Genomic DNA, 26590 nt, shown 5'->3' with positions numbered 1-26590 from the left:
TCAGCTGTATCTTGTAGGTGAAAGGTAAGACTCCAAACCCTTTAAAGATGTCTGGGTACTGGTTCACTATACATTTTACACTGCATGGCTCAGAACTGTTTATTGTGTAGACCCGTCTGACTAGGCCTAGCTTCTCACATGCTTTGTCTCCTAACAGTGACTCATGTCCTTCTGGTACGATGATAAACATCAGACTGTGATATTTCCCTTTAACTTGTACTTTGAGTCTGCATTTACCTTTGGTGTTGATTGGCTGTCCATTATATGCTTGGAGTGAACTGTTGTTTTGGTAAATGTGTGGTTTTACCTTCATTGCTTTCACATCCAACTCATTCACCAGATTGGCTTTGGCTCCTGTGTCCAGTTTAAATGTGACCAGGGCTCCATTCACTGGTAATGTCTCTGTCCATTTGTCCGGCTCCACTGTATGGATCGTCACCTGCTCCATGGGTGTGTCCTGCTGTGACACCAGTCCCACGAAAAACGTGTCACTGAGAGAAGTTTCCTCCACTGTGTGCACTTTGTCTTTATGGAATTGTTTGTTCTTTGAAAAACATTGTTTAGCAAAATGGTTTTGTCCCTTACACTTATTGCACATCTTGCCATATGCTGGACATTGCTGCCTTCCATGTTTTGTGCCACATCTTTTGCAATGAAATGTCTCTGTGTCTTTTGATCCTTTATTTTGCACCTTTTTATACATGCGTCCTTCATGCCGTGTGGTCACTGCAGCCACCGCTGTCCCTTCCGCGTCCATTTCCTTCGCTGAACCGCTAAAGGTTTTTGCATGTTGTAGAGCAAGTTCACTGGCATGGCAAATTTTTACTGCGCCTTCCAATGTTAAATCTGCCTCTCGTAGAAGTCTTTCTCTCATTTTCTTGTCCTTTATACCAAATACGATCTGATCCCTTATCATGGACTCCTGTAGCTGTCCAAAATTGCATGTTCTCGCTTTTAGCTTTAAGTCAGTCAGAAACGTATCAAAACTTTCTGCGGGTTGTTGTAAACGTGAGCGAAAGACGTACCGCTCGAACGTTTCATTCTTTTTGGGTGAACAGTGTTCATCAAACTTCCCCACTACCACGTCAAACTTTTCTTTATCTTCTGCAGTCGCGAAAACAAACGTGTTGTATACCTCCACCGCTTGTGGACCCGCTACGGTAAGAAGCAGTGCAATCTTCCGTGCATCAGGCTTGCCATCCAGGCCGATGGCTTGCAGGTATAGCGTAAACCGTTGTTTAAAAGTTCGCCACTCACAGTCCACATTTCCAGTCCAATTGACGGCATCTGGCGGCTTCACACTTTCCATCACATCCGTCTTTGCTGGTCCACTCCTGGTACCATGTTATGTTTTCAATAAAACATAGAAAATCAGACGTGGGAGTCAGCCTAGCCTTTTATTAAAACGTGGCCGCTGCATTCAAGTAACAACATCAACTGACGTCCTGACGCTGCTTCTACTATCTAGCGAGTAGGTTCAGCTCAGGCAGCCCCCTAGTGGTGTAGCTGGATATAACAAGACTACTATCAGCACACACTATTTGTGTGAATGTTGTTTTTTTGTGTTTCTGCCAATTTTTTTTTTTTAAATGCGTTTAATCTTGTGTCCTCGAAAGTGCAAAATATGTAGTTTGCGTCTGTAGAAGCTACATGCAAATATGGCAAATCCCCCTGTAGGACAGGGCTTCCAAAACAAGACTCGGGTGGCCATTCTGGCGGAGCTGGATAAGGAGAAGAGGCGACTGTTGCAGGGCCAGTCTGTAAGCAGTCCTGGAGCGAACACAGCTCTCTCCTCGTCAGCTCGAGGCGGACTGAAGGACGTGAGGGACAGCGCGGAGCAGCAGCACATCGCCGCGCAGCAGAAGGCCGCGCTGCAGCACGCGCACGGACACTCCTCTGGGTTCTTCATCACACAGGACTCCGCGTTTGGGAACCTCATCCTCCCAGTGCTGCCGCGCCTGGAGTCAGACTTCTGACATAGTTTCTCTGACATAGTTTCTCATTGCTAATGCAATGAGAAACGCGTCACAGACACTGCATTGTTAAACGCAAGGATTTTACACTGCGCACAGCGAACAACTATGCTATGAATGTGCAAGGTGACCGCGATATCAGAACGAGACACGGTCTCCAGGATGAAATCTCAGGATGGCTGAAATTTTCAAATAATATCCAAGTGTTTTTTACAGGCAAAGAGCTTATTACATTTGCGTTATGCTCGTTTATAATAAAAATCCTCTTAACACTTCAGGGGTGGAGTGGGGGGTTGTCATGACTGTGAAATTGTGGACAATTTAGGGGTGAGAAAGAAAAAGTTAAACTTTAATGATTAGGGCGTTTGTTTGATCCAAACACTAGTTCATACGCAAATTACTTTATCCATCAAGCAATGGCACCAGAAAGGAAGGAAACCAAACACATTCGTACGGTACAATCACACCTGGAAATGTTCTCTTTTTGTATTGGGAAAAGCTTTAGATTGTCAGTAATAGCTTATATTTATGAAATTAAAGTTAATAACAGTTATAATCACCATTTGAAAAGTAGTTCAAAACATTCCTGAAGCTTGAGCCTGAGCAGGACGCAGGTTTACTCGGCCCGGGCCACTGAGGAAAGTTCTTTGACTAAAGTTGATGGCTCAAGCCAGGGCCGTGCACAGAGCTACAGAGGGACAGGGGCTCAAAAAGGGGCACCCCTCAGGGAAGTGTTCTAGCTTCCCGTTCATATAACTTCACAGACGCAATCACATTAATTCAAATCAATTTGGTTGTTATTTCTTTATTTTTGGAAATCAATTCAATTTTAATTAGCTTGTTTTTAAATATAAATATTTGTATGTATTTGTGTGTGTGTGTCCTTTGTTAAAGGGGTGGGCTACTTTTTGCTTTAAGTTGAGAAGTGGAAAGTGCTGCACTGGATCAATGCGTGAAGACAATGGTCAAGACGTAAATTCATGTAGAAATCTTTTTGAGAAACAAAATGCAGGTGCTCTTAAGGCTGCCTTTAGTTGAGTTTTGAGTTTACACCCAGCAGAGGGCGCACTTGTACAATGCCTAACACTAAACCACTTAGTCCATCTGTGAGTGACTCCCATAAACTGTAAAAAATGTGACTCCTACACACATCTGCACCTTTCTATTTCTCTGCATCTCATTGTCCTCTACCCCCACCCACCCCATTGCCCCACGACTGTCACTTGGGACCACCTTAGTCCAAGCAAACGTGTTTCTCTGCATTTGGCAGATTAAAGGGGAAAAAGTGCTGTTGCGGTATGAAGACTCCTCAGTTCTTTCCAAGTAAAAAAAAGTATTTCTGATCAGGCCTCTCTTACTTTTGGTTTTACTTTGATTTTCAATGATGTGCACATTCTTAGGCCTACTTCTGAAGCAACTATGGAGTAGTTTTATCGCACAACATTGACTTGTACGTGAGTAATGTTCTGAAGTGTCAATGTTCTTGAGTAAAAAAGAAAAAAAATCTTCCCACCATATAATGCAGCCTGCCTATTAGTGACAAAAGCTTGATACAGGTGGATGTTATTGTGTAGCATATTCAAGTACTTCAAGGCTACTTCAGCAGGCCTAATGTATAAGTAAATATTCTGGATACTAGATCTGTTACACGAGGAGGAACAGGAAACAAAAAAAGGACAAACTTGGAGGTATCCGGGCAAGATTCACAGCTAAATGCCTTCTGCCCCTACTGTTGTGGAAAATGGACGTTCACTGGAGAATAAAAACAGATTAACTGCAAAGCTCATCCCAGAAGATGGTGCAAGACTGTTGTGGGAGGAGCTGACCAGTGTGGGACGCCACGCTCTGAAACAGGGGCACGCCCAGGAGAAGTTGCACCGTTTTAGAGGATCAGGGGAGCACTGAAGGCTGCCAGCCATGTTTCCTCTGCGTACACCAGTTATCCCCTACCTCCAAAAACATGCTGGTTAGGTTGACAAGCAGAGTACTCGCTTACTTTCATGCATAGGCTCCACTGTTCTGCTTTTGTAGTGTCTCTCCTTCTTCAGCTGGCTTTAAATCCGGTTGCTCTGCTCTCGATTGCTCGGGCCTGCCTGGCTGCCCAATGGCTGCAGACAGCGCGTGAGGTCGATCGCAGAGCTGAGCTGCCGCTGATGCAACACACTTGACAGTTTCACCCAAGCCCGACCGTCTGTCATTTAAAGTAAGTTTTTTTTATGGTTTTCAATGACATTGTATCTAGATCCTGTCTCACTATAAGTTTATCAGGATTAGAACATGTTAAGAGACGTGTTTGAAGTGATCTGAAGCGTAGAAGCGTTATCCACATGTTTTTGGGGCTAATGCTAAGTGCTGAGTGTTTAGCTGACGCGTTCATTCATTGGAGGCACGACTTGTGGAAATAATCTGTTGCCTTTTTGTATCGATATATGGATTATTGCCCCTTATCTGTTGCTGTTGCTGATAACGTGTGCAGTTTTAGGCGTAAAGCTTAGTCTACTTTTTGCTACTGAAGCTATGCTACATTTTTCTTTTTCAGAACAGTAACATTGTCGCAATCCCTTGATGTCAAGCCTACATTGTATTATTTGGCATTGCAACATTTTAATTGTGTCGATGCTAATTTAAAATGTATGGAATATGTTCGTGTTATTACAAGATAATTACAACTGGTGACTTGATGGGATTGATTGCAGTGTTAATTTTGACAACATATTTAAATTTAGTTTTAGTCTTTTGACGAAAATGTAATTCGATTTTAGTCTAGTTTTAGTCAAAAAAAAATATCTTCAATTTTAGTCTAGTTTTAGTCGACTAAAATTGCAAGTAAATTTAGTCGACTAAGTTTAATGGCACACCGCGTAGAATTTTACTTATAAATAAAATGGAAATACTAGCATTTATTTGATGATGAATCATTTCATCATTGGAAAAATACCTCATAAATGCACAAACAAACATGTGTATTTGCTGTGAGCGGCTTAGCTCTCCTAAGACAAGACTGTATCTTTACCGGGAGTGGGTACGTCTCCAGCTCGTCTCCATGGAGATGTGACTAAAGTCAGTAGAATCCACATCCAAATCCATTCTTGATTATTCCCTGCAGTAATAGTATTTTTCTGTGTGGAGCTGGTCAAGAGGAGCATGTTTTGTACTCATGGCAACAGTATAGTCCAAAATGTTACGCAGTGTCCCTTTAAGACGAATTTAGTCGACTTTGCATTGATAATATTCATTATAATCATATTTAATCTTGTTCCTCTGCTTCATGGAGCTGCTCCACATGAACAAAGCTCAGACCTGATCCTTTGGCAGAGAATTTACATGATATGAGGCTCTTTCAGACGGTCAATAGAAGTTTGGATGATTTTAGTCTCTCCTTTTCATTTTTATTTAGTCTTATTTTAGTCGACTAAAATATCTGGACATTTAGTCATAGTTTTAGTCTCATGAAAAACTTTTGATTTAGTTTTAGTCCAATTTTAGTCGTCAAAAATATCACTTTGACTAAAATTAAGACTAAATATTTTAGTTGACGAAATTAACACTGATTGATTGTAAATTGATTTAATGTATTTAAACCTGTAGGCCTAGTAGTCCAATGGCAGGCCAGTTAAGTCCAGATGAGAAGTTTGACCTCATCACCAGGAACCTCCAGGTAAGATGTGCTCACAGTTAACACTTCATCCTTCCTCACATCATTGCTGACGGCTCGTTGCATCCTTTGTAGGAGGTTCTTGGGGAAGAGAAGGTGAAGCAGATCCTCCAGGAGAGAGAGCTCAAAGTGTACTGGGGCACAGCGACCACTGGCAAACCACATGTGGCATACTTTGTGCCCATGTCTAAAATCGCTGACTTTCTAAAGGCAGGCTGTGAAGTGAGTTGAACATTTTTCAGTATTTATGTACCAAGGTTAGGAAAGCAGAAAGCACAATGTGTTTTTATTTTTATTTTTCATCAGGTCACCATCTTGTTTGCTGATCTGCATGCCTACCTGGACAACATGAAAGCGCCCTGGGAGTTGCTGGAGCTCAGGGTCAAGTATTATGAACAGGTCATCAAGGCCATGTTGGAGAGCATTGGTGTTCCACTGGATAAACTCAAGTTTGTTAAAGGCACAGATTACCAACTAAGCAGGTGTGTTGTAGTTTTTGCAGTTTGCCTTCAAGAATGGCTTGGAGCCGATAAAAAGGTTCACTCTTTTTTTATTATTATTACTTTTTTAAAATATATATATCAGAGAGTACACTTTGGACGTGTACCGACTGTCCTCTATGGTCACGGAGCACGATGCCAAAAAAGCCGGAGCTGAGGTGGTTAAACAAGTGGAGCATCCTCTGCTTAGTGGTCTGCTGTACCCTGGACTACAGGTAATTTACACCAACATGAAAGGTTTTACAAAATGTTTCGTTGTTTTATAATCTAGAAAGATATTTGGATTGTTTTTAAGCAGCTACTAATGCAGATTTTTCTTTTTCAAAGAAAAGTAATAACAGTTGTCATTGTCAACAGGCACTGGATGAGGAGTACCTGAAGGTGGACGCTCAGTTTGGGGGAGTTGACCAGAGGAAGATATTTACTCTGGCAGAAAAGGTTCTTTTTACATCTCGTCAGGCTTAAAGCAGAACTAAGTATCTTGTTTACTTTAAAGAGGGGGTATTATGCTTTTTTCAATCACATAGCACCAGTCTATAGCACACTACACTGATGATGACCAAACCTTCTGTTGGTCTGTAAATGCAGTAAATTAGAATAACTGCCTTGTATAAAATTGCTCTCAAAATGGCTGTAGCGAATGTCTTGAAATAGGCCTCTGTCTCTTTAAGAACCTCTGACCCTTTCCGACACGCCCCCTCCACACGCTGTCTGTGGCATCAGTGGGGAGGGGGTTCTGCTGAGGAGCAGTGGTTGGTTACTGGGCTGGTGACGAAAGCTCGGAGGCGTCTCCAGGAGGTGGGGGCGTTCCTAGGAGGACTCAGGCAAACCTATCCCTAAAATGGCTGCCATCAGAGTTTTTACAGATTACTCAAAAATATGTGAATGTGCCAAGGCAACACTTCAGGCATGTTTTTAATGAGGGACATAATAACATGGGGGGCTTGAAAAAGTCGATTTTGCATAATACCCCCCCTTTAATAAATCCTTTTCGTAGTCCCTGTTACTAATACAAGTGTTTATGGGATGATTAGGGGGTCTTTCATCTCCCCCTGGTGTCTCTGGCCAGAAAACCATAACTGCAGCTTTCCTGCACTGGGTCGGAGGCCCCAATACACACTGGAATCATGAAGCAGAAGCTAACAGGCTAACGGGCTAGTGCCACTTAAACAGTATTTACAGCCAAGTTTGAGTGAAAAAAATGATCTCCATTATGTAATTGTATGTACAATATCCCTCTCTCCCTTTGTCTTTTCTGTCAGCGTAGTATTTAATCTCACGGACAATTAATGAGTAAAAAACGTAACATGCTACAACACCTGCAGTTATGGCCTCTGGGGACATGAGTTACTAAGTTCTGCTTTAAAGCATGTCACTGTTTCAGTGTTTAGTTTAATAAGTAATTACTTTGTTTATTTTGTCCAGTACTTGCCTTCTCTTGGCTTCGCTAAACGCTCCCATTTCATGAACCCGATGGTACCAGGGTTGACTGGGACCAAGATGAGTTCCTCAGAAGAGGTAGGTTTTCCGTCAAGATGCCAGACAGAAACAATATATTAAATCATTAAGTGTTGTATATTTTATGTCACAGGAGTCAAAGATAGATTTGCTGGACTCGAAGGAGGATGTAAAAAAGAAGTTGAAGAAAGCTTTCTGTGAGCCAGGAAATATCCAGAATAATGGTGTTCTCTCCTTTGTCAAACATGTCCTCTTCCCTCTTCATGGAGGTAGGGTGTTCCTCTTTGACATCTGAATGGCTCATTTATTGTACACCTGGAAATCTAAAATGATTCTGATCATTGTTATTGTTTGTTTCTCCCCAGAATTCTGTGTCAAGAGAGATCCGAAATGGGGTGGTGACAAAATTTACACTGATTTTGAAGAAGTAGAAAAAGACTTTGGTGCTGAGGTGAGAGCTTGCGTTAACTTATACTTTTAAGATGTGTGGCTCTTTGTTTACCCAAATCACAGCTTTCCTTATTGAGTAATCATACAAACAAATCTGTAGCTGGTCCATCCTGGAGATTTGAAGGCCTCTGTCGAAGTTGCACTAAACAAACTGCTGGACCCAATCAGAAAAAAGTTTGAGATGCCTGAGCTTCGCAAACTCACCAACTCCGCCTACCCAGACCCAACAAAGAACAGTCTGTATTGAGCTTTTGGTCACTTTGATCAAATAAGGAGGTGCACCAATGGTCATACCTGTGTTTTGTTTCTGCAGAATCGGGAGGAAAGGGGGCAAAGGCAGGAGGAGGAGGAGGAGGAATAGCAGCAGAGGATGACCAACTAGCTCCATCCCGTCTCGACATCAGGGTGGGAAAGGTTGTCAGTGTGGAAAAGGTAGGACTTAAATACAGTAGCAGTACCACTAACATATTGAAACTTCAAGGTACCGCCAGGTCTATATCAAGATCAAATCAGAACTTAAACCCATACTTTTCAAGGTCCTTAATTGGAAGTATTTCTCAACTAGATGTGTGCAAATAAAAAAAACGCCTAAGATACATTTAAGGAAAAAATAAATAATCTCTAATTAAAATGTTGCAACCTGAAGAAGCCCATGCACCACATACCGAGAGACTAAGCAATACACGGAATTGAAATGTGTCTGGTGTTATCATTTAACGTACTTCTTTTTGCAGCACCCAGATGCGGATTCGCTCTACCTAGAAAAGATCGATGTGGGAGAGCCAGAGCCAAGAACGGTAGTAAGCGGCTTGGTAGCATACGTCGCTCAAGAAGACCTACAAGACAGAATGGTGTTGGTACTTTGCAATTTAAAACCACAGAAGATGAGAGGAATCGAGTCCCAAGCCATGTTATTGTGTGCTTCTATGTAAGTTTGGATTACACTGATCCATGTACAACTTTGTGATAATTTTTCATCTTTGTGGGTGTTTCATTTTTAACATTTCAGTGAAGGGGAGCCCAGGCGAGTTGAACCGCTGGACCCTCCTGAGGACTCGTCACCAGGAGAGAGGGTCTTTGTAGAAGGCTATGAGACAGGCAAACCCGACGACAGACTCAATCCAAAGAAGAAGGTGTGGGAGAAACTACAGGTGGGTAATCTGACTATGAAAGCTAAACTTAAACTTTTGATATAGCAATCAATTGTGGAAACTTTTAAACATGTCTGTGATTATGCTCTAGCAGTGCAGCTCACCAGTTTAAAAAAAGCCTTTTATTTTCCATCCCAGGTTGATTTGAAAGTTTCAGACGAGTGCGTGGCCCAGTGGAAAGACAAGCAGCTAATGACCAAACTAGGACAAATCACATGTAAGACACTGAAAGGAGGCAACATCAGTTAACTGCACAAAGCTTCAAAGGTACCTTTGTCTGCGAAGCTGCATAGAGGAAACCTTCATCTCCTATTGCCATGACAACAGCAGGCGAACTTCTCGTCCATGAACAACGAAAAAAACTCCAGTTCTGAGGAGCACGTCTGCGTTACCTTGCTTCACTATGAAACTAACAGTTTTTAAACTATACAAAGGAATTCATGTTAATGTAAGGCTACAATTCACACTGCTTTAGCGGCCAATTGATCTGTCCAACAGTGTCATATTGGTTTTTATCAACTGTTTGAATCAATAAACTCATGTAAAATAAATGTATGTGGTTTACAAAGTGAAGAACAAGGCTGACAGTTTATCTTGAGTTCACTTATTTTTTTATTTAAAGTAGTAACTGTACATAATTCATTAGAATACTCAATGTGTATTTATGACTTAACAGTCAAAATGTTTCACTCAGCAATTTTGTTGAGAAAAAACATCTGTGCAAATAGGAGCAAGAAGCTTGGGGTTTCTTTTTTCTCTCAAGGGGCTAGTTTATGTCAAAACATTTTTGACAGAATTAATTTTCACCTTTAAATAAATATCACTCTCCCTCCTGTCGACTCCAGTGTACTCTATTTGCAGAACACAAAATCTGTCAATTTTAAAATATTAATCCAGACTTTTTCAGACATTTCCCAAAAGTTGTATGAAGGTCAAGAGCAATGACAACTTGAACTGCAGCAATCTTCTTTGGATGTATAAAATGTTTGTTCATCACTGTTGCATCATTCAGTTAAAACATCTACACTCTGCTGTAAATGTACTTTTTAAAATCTACTTCATAAACAATTTGATTTATATTACAAAATTACAATAACACAAATATTGTACAGAAAGACTGTCAGAGCTATACAGGATTAGCCACTACTTTATGTAGCCACAAGGGGGCACCAAAAGCAAGTCACTAGTATTTACAGTCCAAATCTTCTCTTCCAGATAGCTTTTAATTAGAGATAAATAATATAGAAAAATACCTCGGAATAAAGCTGTCATAAGAAATAGGGAGGCTTACATTTTTGCATAAATATGTAAGGAGGCCGTTACAGGCTAAGGCTTTGAGAAAATACTTCTTAGCAACAACTAAGCTCTTGCTGTTCATCTGCTTGCATGTCGTCTATACGTGTTCATCTGGCTCCGCAGCTTGTCACCATAACAGTAGCTCAGAACAGAGTCTCAATTGTGTCCGCTGTCACTCTTGTAGCTGGAGGGGAAAGATGAGAGCAGGTTAGACATAATAGCATCACCATAATACAGTTACTTATGAGAGCTCAGGCCTAATAGGATTCAGCTGCTGAGACATGATCATGAGCTTTAGGTTAGTGAGGCGCATGCTTACACATTTCTCAAAAACCTGTGTAAGCATGCTTCCTATTGTATATTGTAAGACGGTCTGGAGTTTCTCTTATTGTTAGGAGAGCACAAAATATGCTTACTCAAGTATTACTGCCAGGAAATGCTTCACTTGCTATATATACACAGCCACTATGTTCACTCAAATGGTGGGGTGAAGGCATTTCGTTCAACTTCTAATGAAACACAGTCTAAATTTAGAGAGGTGTTAACAACTATAATCATTTGAACAGTTTTATTTTTGATGCCCAGCAAATTTCATTACTATAAGAAGTAGAGGAATATAGTATACATTGCTTACTTTTTGTTTCAAGAGGAGGGATATGATGCTTGAAGCCAGCATCCATTTTTCCAGGAAGCGCCTGTGCAGGGCTTACACTGCCATGGCTCGGTTTCCTGGCCACCGGTGGCGGGACAGATTTGATCCCACCGTTGGAAAAGGCCCTGCTCTTCGACTGCTCCGACACCTGCAAGAGCTCTGCGGCCAAGTTCTGTTTCAGGGTCATCTGGGCTTCAGGAGAGTGGCCCACGGAGTCAATGACCACCTTTTTGTTGCTGCGCGAGAAGATGAAGCTGGCTGTGGAGGCCGGGGACTTGTGCGTTTCAATTCCTGGGTCGCCCCTAGAGCTGTAAGGGGGCAATCTTGCTACCGGTCTGGCTAGGAGACTTTCCCTTGTGGACATTGCAGCTGTTTTCATGCGTATAGCTTCTTGTAGCCGTAGAGAGGGTTGCGTCACTGTTGCAGAAGGCGGTGGAGAGGTGGATTTTACAGAAAGTGACTTCCGAATTGGCTTTTGCGGTATGTTTTGTGGGGACTGCATTGCAACAGAAGAGCTTTCTTGAGCTAACGTTTCTACATTTGCCGATTTCTCTTCTGGAGGGGTATTTCCTTCTTCCTCCTCGGCCATACTGACCGTCCTTAGCCGTACCATCTGAAGCAGAGATGGGGTGACCAGAGGGATGTTGGCGTCCTCTTTGGGAATAGGCACACTCTTATGGCGGGCTTGGAACTCTTTGCCCTTAGTCACTGTACAGGGTTGTCTCCTGAAGGTAACAGCTGAGGGTCCGTTCTCTACTGTTAAAGTTACTGGTAAAGGCATAGGATCTTCAGCTTTCAGACAGTCGTGTCTTGAAGAATTCGGTAATAAAGATGTCAGATCATCTTTTACATCATTTACTAGGACTTCAGATTGTGTGTCCTTTTTCAGAGCAGTTTTTGGATCAGAAACAGATTGTGAGAGAGTGTCTTGCTTCAGCTCCTTTAACCCGTTTTCACACGAATTAGTCAAAGCTATTTTATCTGGGATTTCGATGAGGTTATCCAGAGGAGGAGGTGGCGGGAGAGGGAAGTCCGTTTCATCCCCTCCGTCATAAGCTTCTTCCAGGGGAGGAGGAGGAGGGGGCCAACACGCTTCTGAAACATGGCTCTCCTCTTGTACCTTCTGTAATTCGACAGAGGGTAAGGGCAAAGTTGGCGGGGATGGTTTTCTAGACAGGGGAGGTGTTGGCTGGTAGGCGGGCGGAGGAGTGGGCGGCGGAGAGTCTTTAGGATATTTAGGCACGTCTATTGTAAGGGTGTCAATGGGTGCAAATCCATTTTGTTCGTGTACTTCTAACGTGCCGTTGCAACGTGTATTTGTTTCTTCCTCTACAGGTTCTCTTGGCCCTTCTGTCAGTGTCACTGTGACTACAGGGAGATTTTTGTTTCCACCTGGAGTCTGGACATTTGTTTCTTCTCCTGAACTTTCCTCAATGATGAGATTTCCCTCCCCAACTGCCATCTTAGTTTGTGCTTCTACAACATATTCCTTGTTTTCTGATAATGTAACCTCACCTTTCTCAACGCTGTCTTCCTCTAGCAGCCTGTTCTCTTCTGTTTGTGTCCCTGCCTGCTTCAGGTTGCCGTCTTGTGCTTGTGTTGCCTGGTTGACCTTACAGCCATTCCCATAGGACGCACACATGATTTCCACTGAGCGTCTATTTTGTATCCATATTTCTGGGGGCGGGGGGCACGGCGCTCTCACTTTGGGATGCGACGGTATGCTCAAAAGGCCTTTGATTTCCATCGCAAGGGCTGAGGAAATTGTGGAGTCCTTCGAAGGAGCTTCTTGAGGGACAGTTTCAGATGCACCGGATGATAAGGAGGTGAGGGAGGAGGATGGAGAAGATGACGCACGAGATGTAGATCTTTCTGGTTTGACGGGTGTTACTTTCTGTTTTTCCGGGGAGGTTGGAGAGAACTCCTTTGGGGACAGTGTCGGGGTGCCGCTCTGACTGGAGTAACCGCTCGAGGGCGAGATGGTGCGCTCCATTTTGTCTCTGTTTGCAAAAGAGGCGTCCGACTTGGGTGGTGTTCTTCCATTTTCCATTACCGAATTAGGGGAGGACAAAGTGATTGTTGTTTTTACATCAGTCGTGGTCAATGCATCTTCAGTCTCTGGCACAACCTCCTGACACTGAACTAACACCTCTGAGCTGTTTTTGATCTTACTACCATGAAGGGAGTTAGTTCTTTGAGGTGGGGTCGGGGGCAACTTCGTTTTTGTAACTGACAAACTTCTCCTTTTCATTTTTTTGTCATCAACAACTAGCGACATGTTCATCTCAGCACCCTGACCTGCGAACAAATCTTCACTTGTGCTTGTAGGACTGCTGATGATGCTAACAGAGCTATGGAGGCTAACGAGATCATCCCCGGCGTGTTCATGCAGGGTCCCTCGCCCACTCACACTCAGTCTTTGTGAATATCCACTGCATGTGCTCCTCTTGGAAGAGGCAGGCGAGGAGATTAAAACAATGGTCTTTGAAGACTGGGACTCGCTCAGATTTGAAGCTGAAGTCGAGGAAGAAAGGAGCGCTGAGTTGTTCAGAGAAGCGCCATTCTGGGAGCAGTTGTAGTCAGATTTTCTGGACGACGAAGGGCTGACGTGGGACTCTCCGGATCCCAGGCTGCTTTTGCTCACGGTGCGAACGCTGCTCCCCCGGGTTCGCTTCAGACCATGGTCGATTTCTATGACTTCCACGGAGGCGGGCAGCACGGCGTTAGGGATGATGGTGGACATGTAGGTGGCCTGAGGAGAGATGGACATCACTGGACCCTAGAAACACAACACACTTTTAGTTTGGCAAGTGAAAGATTCAAAAACGCAATTAGCAAAAGGGATGCAAAAGAACTATGGTAAAAAAACAAAAAAACATTTATATCTAGAAACACTAAAAGCAATAATTTTCTTTTGCTGAAAATATAATGACCTGCGGTTCTTGTAGATAACGTAACATTGCTGATGGAGTGGAAAGTGAGGATGTCATCCCAGGAAGTGCGACAGATTTGGGTCTCAGCATGGAGCTGGGGCCTGAGTGAGGTCCAAAACCCTGGAAGGTAAAGTGCTGCTCATCTTGGTACACGGCCTGGAGATGCTTCTGCAAGAGCTTCTCCTTTCTGGAAACCTGCTGTAAATACATTTTGTCACACACACACTAACAGAAAGATGTAAAATGCTTTTTTTTTTTTTTTTCTGTGACATGAACTTACCTCCAGCTCAGAAAGGTGCACTCTCGCTCCTTCCTTATTTGCTACTGGTGTCCCTCCATCCACAGTAGGGATGATAATAACCACTGCTGATTGGCCGTCACTCGTGTTGTCGTTTTCAGGAAGCTGTTGAAATGTTGAATGTCGACGTAAGGCTGTAAAATAACACATGCTTTAAGGATTCAGAAATATATCTATGTGTGAGCTTCTGGTCTGTGGTCCATGTTGGCATACCGAGCTCTTTTTGGACCTGGCTGGGAATGCCCATGATGGTCGTCCGTCTGCTCCTCCTCTTGTTCCGGTCTATGCTTTTCACAGGATTCAAGGGCTTAAATGTTGAACCTAAAGCAGAGATAAAATAGATCGCAAGAAAATACTGTTAAATAAAGTTGAACAAGAAGAGAAACTTTGGCGTACCACTATGAATACAAATGGGAGAAATGCATGAGGCGGCAGAGGCTTCTCCACTGACGGAGCAGCATACTTTATAGTCATATGCAGAGCCAGCCGCATTGCTTCTAATAAAAGTGAAAAGGTTCTGCCTGTCTATATTAGGAGTGTGGGGAGAGTGTGCCTATGAGCCTTTGATTACACACCTGAAGAGCGGTGACATAGAGTCTCCGTGAATTCTAACTAAGAGGATGCCAACAACTGAAACCGATGTGTTTCAGAAGGAAAAGGCCGCAGGTTTTTGCCGTATTTTCTCAAAGACAAATTATGTACCAAGCATGACACGGAAGTTTAAGGCAGGCAGATTTTTCCCTCTGGTATTTACCTTTGTGCATGAGCCTGACACAGGAGACAGGACCTGCACAATTTTCTACAGATTTACTATAGGTATCATTAAAAAACAGTTCCACAAAACATGCATTTCCTCAAATTAGACATTTCATTGTTTAATACATTTCTTCAGAAGTCTCTAATCTCTGACTAATATATATATTAGTCAGTTTGTTTTTGTTTGTTTGTGTAGTTTATTTGAGCAATTAACATTTTCTCTTTCTCCATAGTTTCACAATCATACAGTTAATGGAAGCTCAAAGGGAGTCGACTGAAGCAAAAGCTTATAAGTGCCGACCCCTTGTTCATATACATTGCATTTGCAATTCATGATGCTACAGTTATACATTTCTTTTACATTTACATTAAATAAACAAAGTACAATCCTTTCTGAGTATTCTATACTAGTTTCAGAACACAAATATATACCTATATGTATTTGTGAGTCAGTGATTAGAGACATCTGCTCCAAGAGACTAACTCCACACAGACATGTATTGTATGAGCTTACCTTGGCGGATGAGCCCAGGCCGGGTTGACTCAGCAGTGGAGTCGCTGGTATCAGTATTCCCTGTGGGAGATCTGGACTCTGAACAGCCTTCTTCGTCCTTGGAGCTGATATCCTGCTCCAGCTGCTGTGTGGACTGCAGACACACACACACAGCTGTGAATTAGACATGTGCTTTGTGTGTGTGTGTGTGTGTGTGTGTGTGTGTGTGTGTGTGTGTGTAGGACAGTAAAATGATCAGAGGCTATTTAGACACTCACAGCACTGCTCTCATCATCAGGAAAGGACTCTTCATTCCGGTGTTCTGTGGGAGAGACAAGGGAAACGGTGAGATTACCAAAAGAGTGAAACTAACAGCCTGTAGATTCATCTGTTCGTGCAGATATTGTAATAAGAAGTTGGGGGGAAAAAAATGTAATAAAATAAAGATTTTCTCAGAGCTGTAATCTTTCCAAATGAAGCTCACAAAGTACTCACTAAAGAGGGGCCAATAATTGAGTATTATGGTATACATTTTAAGACATTGTTTCCCAACAGTTGTTTTCATGTTATTTCACATTACAACATACAGTATACATATATTTCTGCCGTACCTTCCTGCAGTATTTTGAGCCCCTCTTGAGCTTCACAGTGTAGGTCCTCCAGGTACTGCGGTCGGCTGCCTTCGATAAACACATTCTCCTGGTAATGCGGAGAAGCCGTGTAGTGCACTGACAACCTCTTCTGCTCCTCTATCCCCTTTGGCCCAGCTGTCGAGAGCAAGAAAGACTGTATATTATTTACCACAGGACGTGACAACAGTTCAACCTCCTCATGTGTAAACAATAGTGAACAGGTGTTTCAATCCTAAAGCTTTTATCAGCTCGGAGTGGGGCCCTTGGCGTAAGAGTGTTGCTTTTAATTCACCCGGCACACTCTCCCAATCTCTTCAGAGCGGTTTTATCGGGCACACATCCAGCCACGGTCAGATTCACACTGACCAACACTCAAGCTATGGCTAGTCTGTGGGGGATTAGATAATCTCATTGATCGCACGATGTTTGTAGGCCACTTATGTTAGTCTACTACAAGGGAAGAGCAGAGTTTAGATGCATTTTAGGTTACATTCAGATGAAATGAATATGCCCACTTCTCTCTTTGTTGCTTTTAACATTAGACCTTTGTTGGTGAGTAGCATCTGGTTAGGTAATCTCGGGTTGTGTGAGTCAATATAGTTGCATAGTAAATGGATGTCTTCTCCTTCAACAGGTGTTTGAACCAGTCAAAAACTTCAGTGTTTCTTGACCGAATGAGTTAAAACAACAACTGCTTAGACCTTTTTGTGTCCTACAGATAAACCCCAAAACAAGATGAAGACATTTAGAAGACTATGGTGACCCTACGGGCAGAGAGGATCATCCAGCTATAGGTTTCATCAGCCTAACTTATCATCTAAAGACAATTATCAGCAGAGAGAAAAGTCATCTATTTATTTACACCAAAACATGGCCCAAAGTGACCCCTAAAAACACTTAAAGTGATCAATACTTAAAGCCACACTGTGTAGTATTTCACCCAATAAGTAGAATCAAATACAAGCATTTATTTCATTACAGATTCATAAATTAACTTCAAAATTAACAAACAAACATGAGTGTTGTGCTGTGAGCGGATCCCCTCCCCTAACGCTACTGGGAGTGGGGACGTCCCCAGCTCGTCTCCATGGAGATGTCATTAACAACAACCGAATATGAGATTTAAAAAATGTTAGAACCTCATCAAGTCCATTCTTTGATTACCCACAGCAAAATGGCATTTTTCATGTCGAGCTGGTCATTAGGAGCATGTTTTGTACTGGCAACAGTATGATCCAAATCTGCCTTTAATAAAACTGAAAATGAGTAATTGAATTATTTAAGTGAAAATGATATAGTTCTGAATTTTCTTTAGCTTCATCAGGTTAAAATTTATTTTAAAAAAAACAAAAACTTAGAGCCTTGTTAAACTTGCAGACTTAACCACTAAAACAATCAATAATCGCAGCTCTACAATTTTAGTTTAACTAAACTGAAGCATAGAAGAGCAGGACACACATTAGTTACTCAGTTGGATTATTGACCAGATCACTGCAGGAGGTTACGGGCTTTAGCTTGATTAAGGTAATCGTCAAAAAAGTCAGTTAAGCTCTTTAACTCATTTCAGAGGTCCCGCCAAAGGGTAATGTGCCGTTGGATGTCATTTGTACACAAGTCTGGACATGGAGGACGAACCACCTCTATGACCATTTCCCAAAAACTGTGATATAATGAAAAGTATTTTCTATTTCAGGAGCAGAACTCACCCTTCTTTTTGAAGACAGACAGCAGAGAGTGGATGCTTTTCCTCAAGTATACCACCATGCCGAAAATACATGACAAGTACCAAACTCTAAAGCAAAGGCCAGTAAATCCAACTTGTCCAACTCCAGATGAAATATGAAGTGTAGTCTTATTGAACAGCTCTGTAGCCCCTTTGAAGTACGGAGTGATGCCTTGGTAGGACAAGTGCACAATGAGATCTGCTTCCAGCCAGGCGGCCTGTCCCAGCTGCTTTATCCCCGAGTCTGATACCCTGCAGGTCCCTCCCCCTCTCCGCGCTCCCTCTGTCTACTCTGGCCTGTTGCTTCTCAGTCTGCATTTGGATTCTTTGCATGAAAAATCCAATACCTATTGTCAAGCCTGGAACCCCCCCTCGTGCAAAACGGCTGACAGAGTTTGGCTTTCAAGAGGCGCTAACCCTAACCCCCCAACTTCATATGCACACTTTAGACACGTGCGTGATCATGCCTATGCAACAGCCTGGGGAAGGATATTGAGAAATGTAGGTCCAACATCCCACTTACACTAATGGTATTCTAAGTGCTCATTCACCTTCCCATCCTTCACCTTCCCTTCCTTCCCTTCCTTTCCTTTCTTCCCTCCCTTCTCTCCCTTCCCTTCCCTTCCCTTCCTTCCCTTCCTTCATAAACTACCCAGAATAAATGACGATGTACTATCATGTACTACTGGGAGCCTAGACAAACTTATCTAGCTTCTATATTTGAACAAGTATCTGAATTTTAAAGGTCTTTCCTCATGTCAAACACTCAAAAGGAAGCATTCAGCATCTGTCACACTCATTATTTACGGCCCACAGGGGTTGTATTTGACAGTAGAGGTTGTGTCCTTAAAATCTTAATTCAAATTTCCCATGTCCCCTTTTCCCATTTTCCCTTATCTTTTGCCTACAGTAGTTTGAGTTATATATAGTAGCTGCCAGTGTTTCTTCACGGCATCCCTAATAGCGCTGTGTCTGGCTTTAACAATAGGCTCCTAATGTTTCCTGATAAAGTGCAAAGGCTATGAAATCCGACACGCAACAGGACAACGTGAAGAGCTGGTTCTAGGGTCGAAAGTGAAAAACAACGCTGGGCTTTTCCTGTATAGGGAGAGAGCAGCGTACTTAGATCCACTTGCACTCTGAATGGACGGCAGTTTCCAATGACACGGGGCAGCAGGGGGTGGGGGGTACAGCTGCGCCATACGCTCGGTCCAGCTGGAGGGACACGCGGCTAACACAATTATCCTCAAACACGAGCCCGCCATCGACAAACCTGCTCTTGTTTAATAGCCACTTGCCGAGTATAGTGTGTACATCAAGTGGCATTATCAAAACGGTTTCAGATGGTGATTTCCTCTTTATACCAATGCCATTGAGAAGCAAAGAAAGTAAACATATTGGCCAGTCACTCATTCCTTACCTCAAATCAAAATGAAAACTCGTAAAGTGTTTCAGCCTCTATAAATAAACAAAGCATTGATAACCAAATTGTAATCCCAACTAACAATTTGCACTTTCTGACAGGAGCAGAGCCGGTGGATAGGGACACCACTTGTTGAGACATACGGGCACACGGCACAGCAATGTTTTGTCTCGCTCGGAGGATGAAAAGCTTATCCTTGGCCTTTTCCACAGACTGTAAACACAGAGCAATAAATGAACTGCTGCTTGTAGTGCGTTCAGTTTTTCGATTCAGAGAGATAATTTTTGCTATCGCCGTTACATCTCTGTGACTGGATGAAAGTGGGTCAGGGGAATACAAATTGTCGCCTCAGTGCGGAATTACAGAGTGGGACTAATAGGGACGGTGAAGTTGTTATTATTGAAATTGGGCAGTGATAAATCGCCGCTCATCCATAATATGCAGTTAGCACGGTCGGATAGGTCTCAATGCGGCTCACACCTTTGGCCTATGAGAACTACTATGTCAAAAGATTAGCAATACGAGCAGAGCTTAACAGTTCCTTTCTGCACTGCACTTTTTTTTGTACTTGCTTAAGCATTTGTTCACTTTAAAACATTAACATATCTTCTCATTTCAATTGTAATTTGCAATGTTTTAGCCTGGAACCAACAGAAGATCAGACGTTTATACATCCTTGAAGAAACAAACACATCATTTTTTGGTGAATTCTTTCAGACCCTCACCCCAAAATTCTCACTTATACTAGTCTGGCCTGTCTGTTGTTAGCCAAGACCCCACGTATCAATATTCATTAGAATGCCTAAAGAGACACCATCTGGTCTGGGGTGGGTGGGGGGCAGAGGGGAGAGGAGCTGCAAATGCCTTTGATTCAACACAAAACAACACACCATTCCACCGCACAAGCCAAAAACAGCCAAGGGGAAGATTGTCAAAAGGTTGGCTGCAATATTTTAAAAGGTATAGCTACTTATATGTTAAAGATAAAGTTACATTTATGTGGTTTCATGATGATGACCATAAATCAGCAGTCTTGTTGGAGCTTTTGTTATGATGTCAGAGACCACAAAAGCCACACTTCATTGAAACCTCGTCAAAGACATGCTAAATCAATATATGGTCGCCAAGTTGAAATTCATGGGTTAAACAAGTTGCTTTTAAGAAGTAAAAATCTTGCAAATCATAAAAAATGTATTATGATGTTGAACTTTCTTCAGAGTTCAACATGATGAATCAACAACATTTTCTTACTATAAGGAAAATATTCTAATCTTTTAATCCCACCAGTGTAACATCACGTTTGTCCTTCCCATTTGTTCTCACCACTGACTGTGCATGCATGAGACTGCAAAACTGCGGTCACTTGATGAGGACATTTACTGTAGCAGCCCAACAAGATGTCTCCCTCCGGACTGGCCAGGCCCTCGTGCTGACGAACTCAATACACACACTTATTGGAAAATATATAACAGCACATGGTGAGCAGCGTTAGCTCATCTCGCGGCCTCGGCTCACCCTCTCAGCCGCTGCACAGGGGCAGGTCAAGAGAGAGATTAGGACCAAGGCAGAGGGGAGAGTGATGGGCTGCTTCTGTTACAAGCACAATGTCGGGATCAGGTGAGAAGGCAGTGGACCATTACACGACAGGTAATAAGGAGAGGTTGCAATAAAGCGACAAGCAACTGTGGCGCTGTATTACCAGACACTGAACATGACAATAATGTAGTAGTTTGTGTAAAATTAATACGATTTTTTAATGAAATTTTATTGAAACTACACAATCAGAATAACATATTGAGACAAATATTGAGATTGATTCAGCAAATTGTGTCCAAATGTTTAGACTGTGGTTCATACTGTGTCGCTAACTGTTATGCAAGTGTATAGTATGGAAACACAAACAGGCTGGAGCTGCCTGTGACGTCATGGGTCCTCATGTGGGGTCCACAGTGACAGGTGGGGCTTTTTGTCTGGGGCCCAGCAGAAACGCCGCCTGATCTTTTGTTACACTTACATTCTTGTTCAAGTCTTGCTATAAACATATGCCTAGCTTTAAGAATAACCTTGCACACAATAAGTTTTACATATATATATATATATCCTTCAGCCAAAAGTTTTTTAGATGAGTGGGAATAGAATAGGTTATCTTTTTATTGCCTGTATTGTTGTTTTTGACACATTTTATATATTTTTTTGCACTTTATCTCAGTATTTTGAAACATTTTTTTGTGAAATTGGGCAGAATTGTATTTCTCACGCTCTTAAATGCACATTCAATATTGTTAATCCACAAAGTCCAAGCAAAATTTAGGCTGAATAGTGGATGCTTTAAATGCCAACTATTCCCTTAATTCCCTTCCATGTCCCCAACACAACCTTGAAGATTCTAAACTAGCTCATTTTTCACTAGAAACATCATCTTCAAAGACTAATTGCACCCTCAGACACTGCTGTCGTTATACAGACATTTTCTTTTCAACCTACATAGTCTTTCTCTTTTTGTCTTGTACACACCCAGAGGAGTTCTCTTACACAGTGGCATCATGGGAAGTGACAGTCACGCTACCTGGTGATTTATTTCCTCCCCCCCTTCCCTCTTTTCCGATTCCTTGGCCCTTTACCCTTTTTCAGTCTCCAGGGTTTAGATAACTTTAAACCTACAGTTTATTCTGAACAATGTCGCGCATATATTTCCTTGTAAAGTGCGTGTTCCACTAGTTGTGTGCGCAGGGGGATGGGTTAGTCCGAGTTTATACAAGACCGGCCGACATAGAGGAGCTCATAACTCAGGTCCACCAGTGCGGCTTTAGAATACAAATGAGGGCAGTAGCCACCAGCGCCAGAGTGGACCAGCACCTGAAGGATTGGCTGCTACGGTGATAGAGAGGTGTATTGCTGGTCACATTTTAACCTGTGCTTGATGTGCACTGGCAGTTTCATTACCTTTCCGATTGGCCGGCGCTATGGACACAAAGCAGTGGCCACAGTGACGGCACAAGAATAAAAGTACAAGAACAAGGTACGATATATGCCACTGTGCTAGAAAATATCAACAGAAGTAATTTAACCTAAAGAAACCAAAATGAGCACAAAACAAGGTAACTGAAATAAGCTAAACAAGTGTCACATATGTAGGCCTAAACAAAAACAAGTGACACAGATCACACAAACAAAGACACAACTTAACTTAAACCGAGTGTCTCTGTCACAAAAGGTAATGTTTATACCGAGGAGACACAGAACACTAAACACAGGATGGCACATTTCTGGCCACAAAGTCCGGCAGCCCAGATGGCTCCAAATCGTGGTCCTTTTATAGGAGTGGCTGGCACAGGTGTAGAGCTGCCCCACCAATCAGCCAATGTCAGAGAAATGGAACCAATCACCAGCCAGGACTCCCGGTAATCTAAATGCATCTAAATGAAATGAATAAAGTCTAAAATAGTACTGACCCTGATTATCACCTAGAAATGCGTAGGATTCACCTATTGCACATGTTTTTAGTGGTAGGGGAAACCGGAGTACCCGGAGGAAACCTACGCAGACACGGGGAGAACAAGCAAACTCCACACAGAAAGGCCCCGTCCTGGTGGGTATCAAACCCGGGCCCTTTCCGGAACGTTTTTATGGCTCTTTTTTTGCTTTTCCATCACTTTTTAACCCTGTTTTTGACACTTGTATTGTTGTATTTTCATCCTTGTTTTCATCACTATTTTCCAAAGAGCTTTTAGATTTGCGTAATGCCAAACTGGAGAAGGCGGGGGGTTACGCGGTTAAACAAAACCGCAGCCCACAATGCAGTGTCGATGCTTTGTTATAACCTTGGGTACTTTGTCAGTGTGCATTAATTAAGGCATTTACAGGAAGTACCGGCACAAACAATATTAACATGCCCGAGCCAGTTCAAGTGGTTAAAGTAATTACATAGCAGGGATATGTCTTTCTGAGCTGCATGTTGTCTCTTTGCATTTCCCTGCGAAGCAATCATCTTTAATTGTGACTCAAAGCTTGTACCGAACCTGAGCGTAAGTGACTTTCCCTGCAGGACCCCTCTGAAGGCATCCAAACATGCCACCCAAAATAGTAACTGTCACTCGATTCACGATGACGCCTTTTCTCTCTTTCCTCCCAACCCTTTCTCTCTAAGAGGATTCTGGGTATTTTTCCTGCAGGAGGGTGAGCTGTTTTCCCCGCTGCTTGTCAACTTTAGAGTCTTTTTGAAGCCACAGTGTGTAAACATGCAGATACGGCCCACAGCTGAGGCAGAGCTGACCCGCTAGTCTCTACAGAACAAGATAATGCGTCTGTTTGTTGCAGTTTGGAGTGGGCATACAGGTGTCTCAAGGGCCAATAGAACAAACATACTGTAACAGGTGAACATAGTGAAGGAAAAAGTATATTTAGTTCAGTCACTTGGACAAAGGGCAAGTTCAGGGAATCAGGTTAATTCAGGTCATCCCCTGTGATGATACCTTTTAGCGTGATTGATGAGTTAATGAGAGGCCTACAGTTTCCGCTGCTGTCAAAGCAAGGACTAATTTGTGTACATGACTGGACAAGTTCAACAACTGTCAGGCCTACTGGACACTTTTAGTTTCTTAATAGGACAGTACGTGCGGCACAAATGATTAAAGGATCATGCGCATTTACTTTGTGGCACAACAAAAATAAAGGCACACCTGCGTCGCCTTAAGCAATTTTGTAGGTCTTATTGGCTACTTGCTTTAGTCGTACGATCTGGCAACCCAAAGCACTTTTCTGGTTGGACGATTGGCAGCAAGTGGAACCAAAACAAAGAAATGTTAACGGAAATGTTTTTTGGTGAATATTTATGAGTTGGATAACGCCATTAGTCATGGAGACGAGCTGGAGACATCCCCAATCCCAGTAAAGTTACAAGTCAACAAGTTACTATTTTTTTTAACAATAAAAATATCTGTAGTTGCTTGTATTATACTATAATGATTGGGTGAAATGTTACGCAGTGTGGCTTTAAAAGTATTATTCACTCATTAAGTAATTCTATTTCATTTCAATACATTTACAGTGAGATTGTGTCTGCACATTACAATTTTGGTTGGATATAATTCCAGTGTGTATTAGACACTTTTCAGAGTTTTAAGAAATATTTTAGGGATGCTTACAATTAAATTGTTACAGCTGAGACTAGGTAATTATAACATCATGACATTAGCACATTGGCCTAAATCTCCAAGGATTGCATGTGTGGTGGAGTGCACAGAATTGTGTTGATTTTACAAATTGACCGTAAAAGACACCTTCTGTTTGAGCAAATGCAGCCAGTGGCAAGTCAAACCTAGGTTGGAAGAGAAGGTAAAGTCTCCACTTGTGTTATGCGTGTGCGAGAGAATTAAATATGTGGGGAATGAGAGTTTGTCAGAGCTGGTCCTCCCAGCTCTGACAAAACAACAAGTCAGTCTGACAATTGTGAACTTTCAGTGTCACAGAAACTCTTCGTCACTCTTTCTCACAGAAATCCCATTATGCACGGCCAATGAACTAAGCTGCTCGTCGGTAAACAAGTTCAAACCATTTTGACTAAATCAGTTTGAAAGCATTTACAAATCCCCATGAAAAGTTGACAGAATGTTTGAGCAACCTTTCTGCCATCATCAGACACACACTCAAGTTCATAACAAACAATTGCAAATAGGATATTACTCTCTTAATACACCATCCTTTATGACTATCATGAGGAGGAAACCTTATTCTCTCAGTGTCTAAGAGTTGCACTGAAGTGCACTGCAAACTCAAATGGAGCGACATGTCATCAACGATGCTCTAACATGTGTATGAGTGCAAATTTAGGTAATCATTACCTACAGTAGCAAACGTTATTTAAAGTACAAAGCTATAGGCTATGTTTTTGTGAGATACTACATGCCTTGTCACTCAGACTGTCACTGTATGACCTTATCTGTTTGTACAGCACATTTAACATTTTTCTGTCGAGAAACTTGTTATGTAGTTACTATGATGGCTGTTCTATTCTATTCTATTCTATTCTATTCTATTCTATTCTGTTCTATTCTATTCTATTCTATTCTATTCTATTCTAAAAGCTAACTCTTAAAAATTCTAAATCAAATTTTATATTTCTCATTTTAAGAAATCAGAAACAGTGGCAGAAAAGCCTTTTCTAACTGAAGGATAATTCAGTTTCAATCATGGTTTGACTTTCTGGAAATCTTGAGCAGGGGCCACTCAGCTGTCACAAGATTTACATTATCAATCAGATATGGTCAGGGCCACTTACAGATGCATCAAAGCGATAACCATCCCTTTACCTTAACCATGTAAAAAGCAGAACTAATGTCAACAGGGTCTATTTTGAGGCACTGTTTGAAAGGGAAACATTTCAAAGGTGAAAAATAATAATCTGGTGCATGTTAGCAAGCTATAACAACACAAAACAAAAAATGCCCAATTGCTGATGGGAAAAATAAGTGCTGAAACGCTGCAAAAACAAAAAATCATGTTCTGGTTAACACACAGTTCCCACTGTAGTTTTTTAATTCACAGAAGTCTTGTTTTGAGAGCCGTTATTCTTGATCAGTGCATGCCCCATTTGCTCCAGCATTGCTTTGTAGAAGCTATGAATTTGGGTTGACAAAATTGGCGATGAATTGACATGCAAAGTTAATGTAAACGGATCATTAGATCAGATCATTTACCACAGTAAGTCCCTGCTAATTACTAACTGAAATTGGCAGTGAAAAACTACACCAGACGCTCCCATAGTCAGTGCTAAAGGGCAAGGCGGGACAGGGCCAGACACAGAGGCAGTTATGTGCTTTCAAGAGTATGGGCCCGTGACACCTGGCTGCAGCAGGTCAGAAAACAAGGCTACAGGTGGAAATTGATGGTAACTATTAAAGCAGGCAGAGCTGAGGAGGCGAGGGTATACTGCCTTTGAGGTCTGCAGGCGAGGGAGGAGCGGGGTAATGAATGACAAGGCTTTCACTGCACTTTAAACACGCCGCCAGCTCTGTGTGCAGTCTGGGACGGTGGGAAAACTGAAAGATGAGTGAATCAAGAGAGGAGGAAATGATCTGCTAATGATGTATTAACTAAATGAAGTTAGAAAGTAAAGTAAAGGCATTGCTGTTGCTTTACTTGTTAATAAATCATAAAAGTTAGATCTTAAGTGTTATATTTGCTTTAAAAGATACTTGC

The 26590-nt window shown here is 42.1% G+C and overlaps 3 protein-coding genes across 3 annotated transcripts in view; 2 read left to right on the top strand and 1 right to left on the bottom strand.

Moving 5' to 3' along the window:
* yars1 (tyrosyl-tRNA synthetase 1) overlaps positions 1-9669 on the top strand; it is a 203923-nt gene extending 194254 nt beyond the window's left edge. The window contains exons 2-14 of the mRNA XM_079571262.1: positions 5571-5631; positions 5704-5850; positions 5935-6110; positions 6214-6343; positions 6486-6566; positions 7554-7646; positions 7720-7855; positions 7952-8037; positions 8137-8272; positions 8350-8468; positions 8771-8964; positions 9046-9187; positions 9326-9669. Coding sequence (XP_079427388.1) covers positions 5575-5631; positions 5704-5850; positions 5935-6110; positions 6214-6343; positions 6486-6566; positions 7554-7646; positions 7720-7855; positions 7952-8037; positions 8137-8272; positions 8350-8468; positions 8771-8964; positions 9046-9187; positions 9326-9436 — 1608 coding nt within the window. The 5' untranslated portion in view covers positions 5571-5574 and the 3' untranslated portion in view covers positions 9437-9669. The remainder of the gene's footprint in view (positions 1-5570; positions 5632-5703; positions 5851-5934; positions 6111-6213; positions 6344-6485; positions 6567-7553; positions 7647-7719; positions 7856-7951; positions 8038-8136; positions 8273-8349; positions 8469-8770; positions 8965-9045; positions 9188-9325) is intronic.
* On the top strand, positions 1567-1977 carry LOC306974209 (SOSS complex subunit C-like). The gene has a single exon (XM_079571381.1). It carries the CDS (start codon positions 1659-1661, stop codon positions 1974-1976), a length of 318 nt encoding a protein of 105 aa, XP_079427507.1. The 5' UTR covers positions 1567-1658; the 3' UTR covers position 1977.
* Positions 9670-10181: 512 nt separating the features above from the next.
* The window catches only part of nhsl3 (NHS like 3), a 29342-nt gene continuing 12933 nt past the window's right edge, over positions 10182-26590 (bottom strand). The window contains exons 4-11 of the mRNA XM_079570378.1: positions 16227-16382; positions 15894-15937; positions 15637-15769; positions 14580-14687; positions 14349-14500; positions 14069-14266; positions 11118-13914; positions 10182-10667 (exon numbers count right to left, since the gene is read on the bottom strand). Of these exons, the coding sequence (XP_079426504.1) occupies positions 10627-10667; positions 11118-13914; positions 14069-14266; positions 14349-14500; positions 14580-14687; positions 15637-15769; positions 15894-15937; positions 16227-16382 (3629 nt within the window). The 3' untranslated portion in view covers positions 10182-10626. The remainder of the gene's footprint in view (positions 10668-11117; positions 13915-14068; positions 14267-14348; positions 14501-14579; positions 14688-15636; positions 15770-15893; positions 15938-16226; positions 16383-26590) is intronic.

This window comes from Gobius niger (assembly GCF_951799975.1).
Source record: "Gobius niger genome assembly, chromosome: 14".
Classification (NCBI taxonomy): domain Eukaryota; kingdom Metazoa; phylum Chordata; class Actinopteri; order Gobiiformes; family Gobiidae; genus Gobius; species Gobius niger.
The sequence above is the reverse complement of the archived record's forward strand: the minus strand, read 5'-3'. Positions and strand labels throughout refer to the sequence as shown.

What these genes read in the sequence shown, in the direction of transcription:
- LOC306974209 (XM_079571381.1), top strand. Translation starts at nt 1,659, where the DNA reads ATGGCAAATCCCCCTGTAGGACAGGGCTTCCAAAACAAGACTCGGGTG.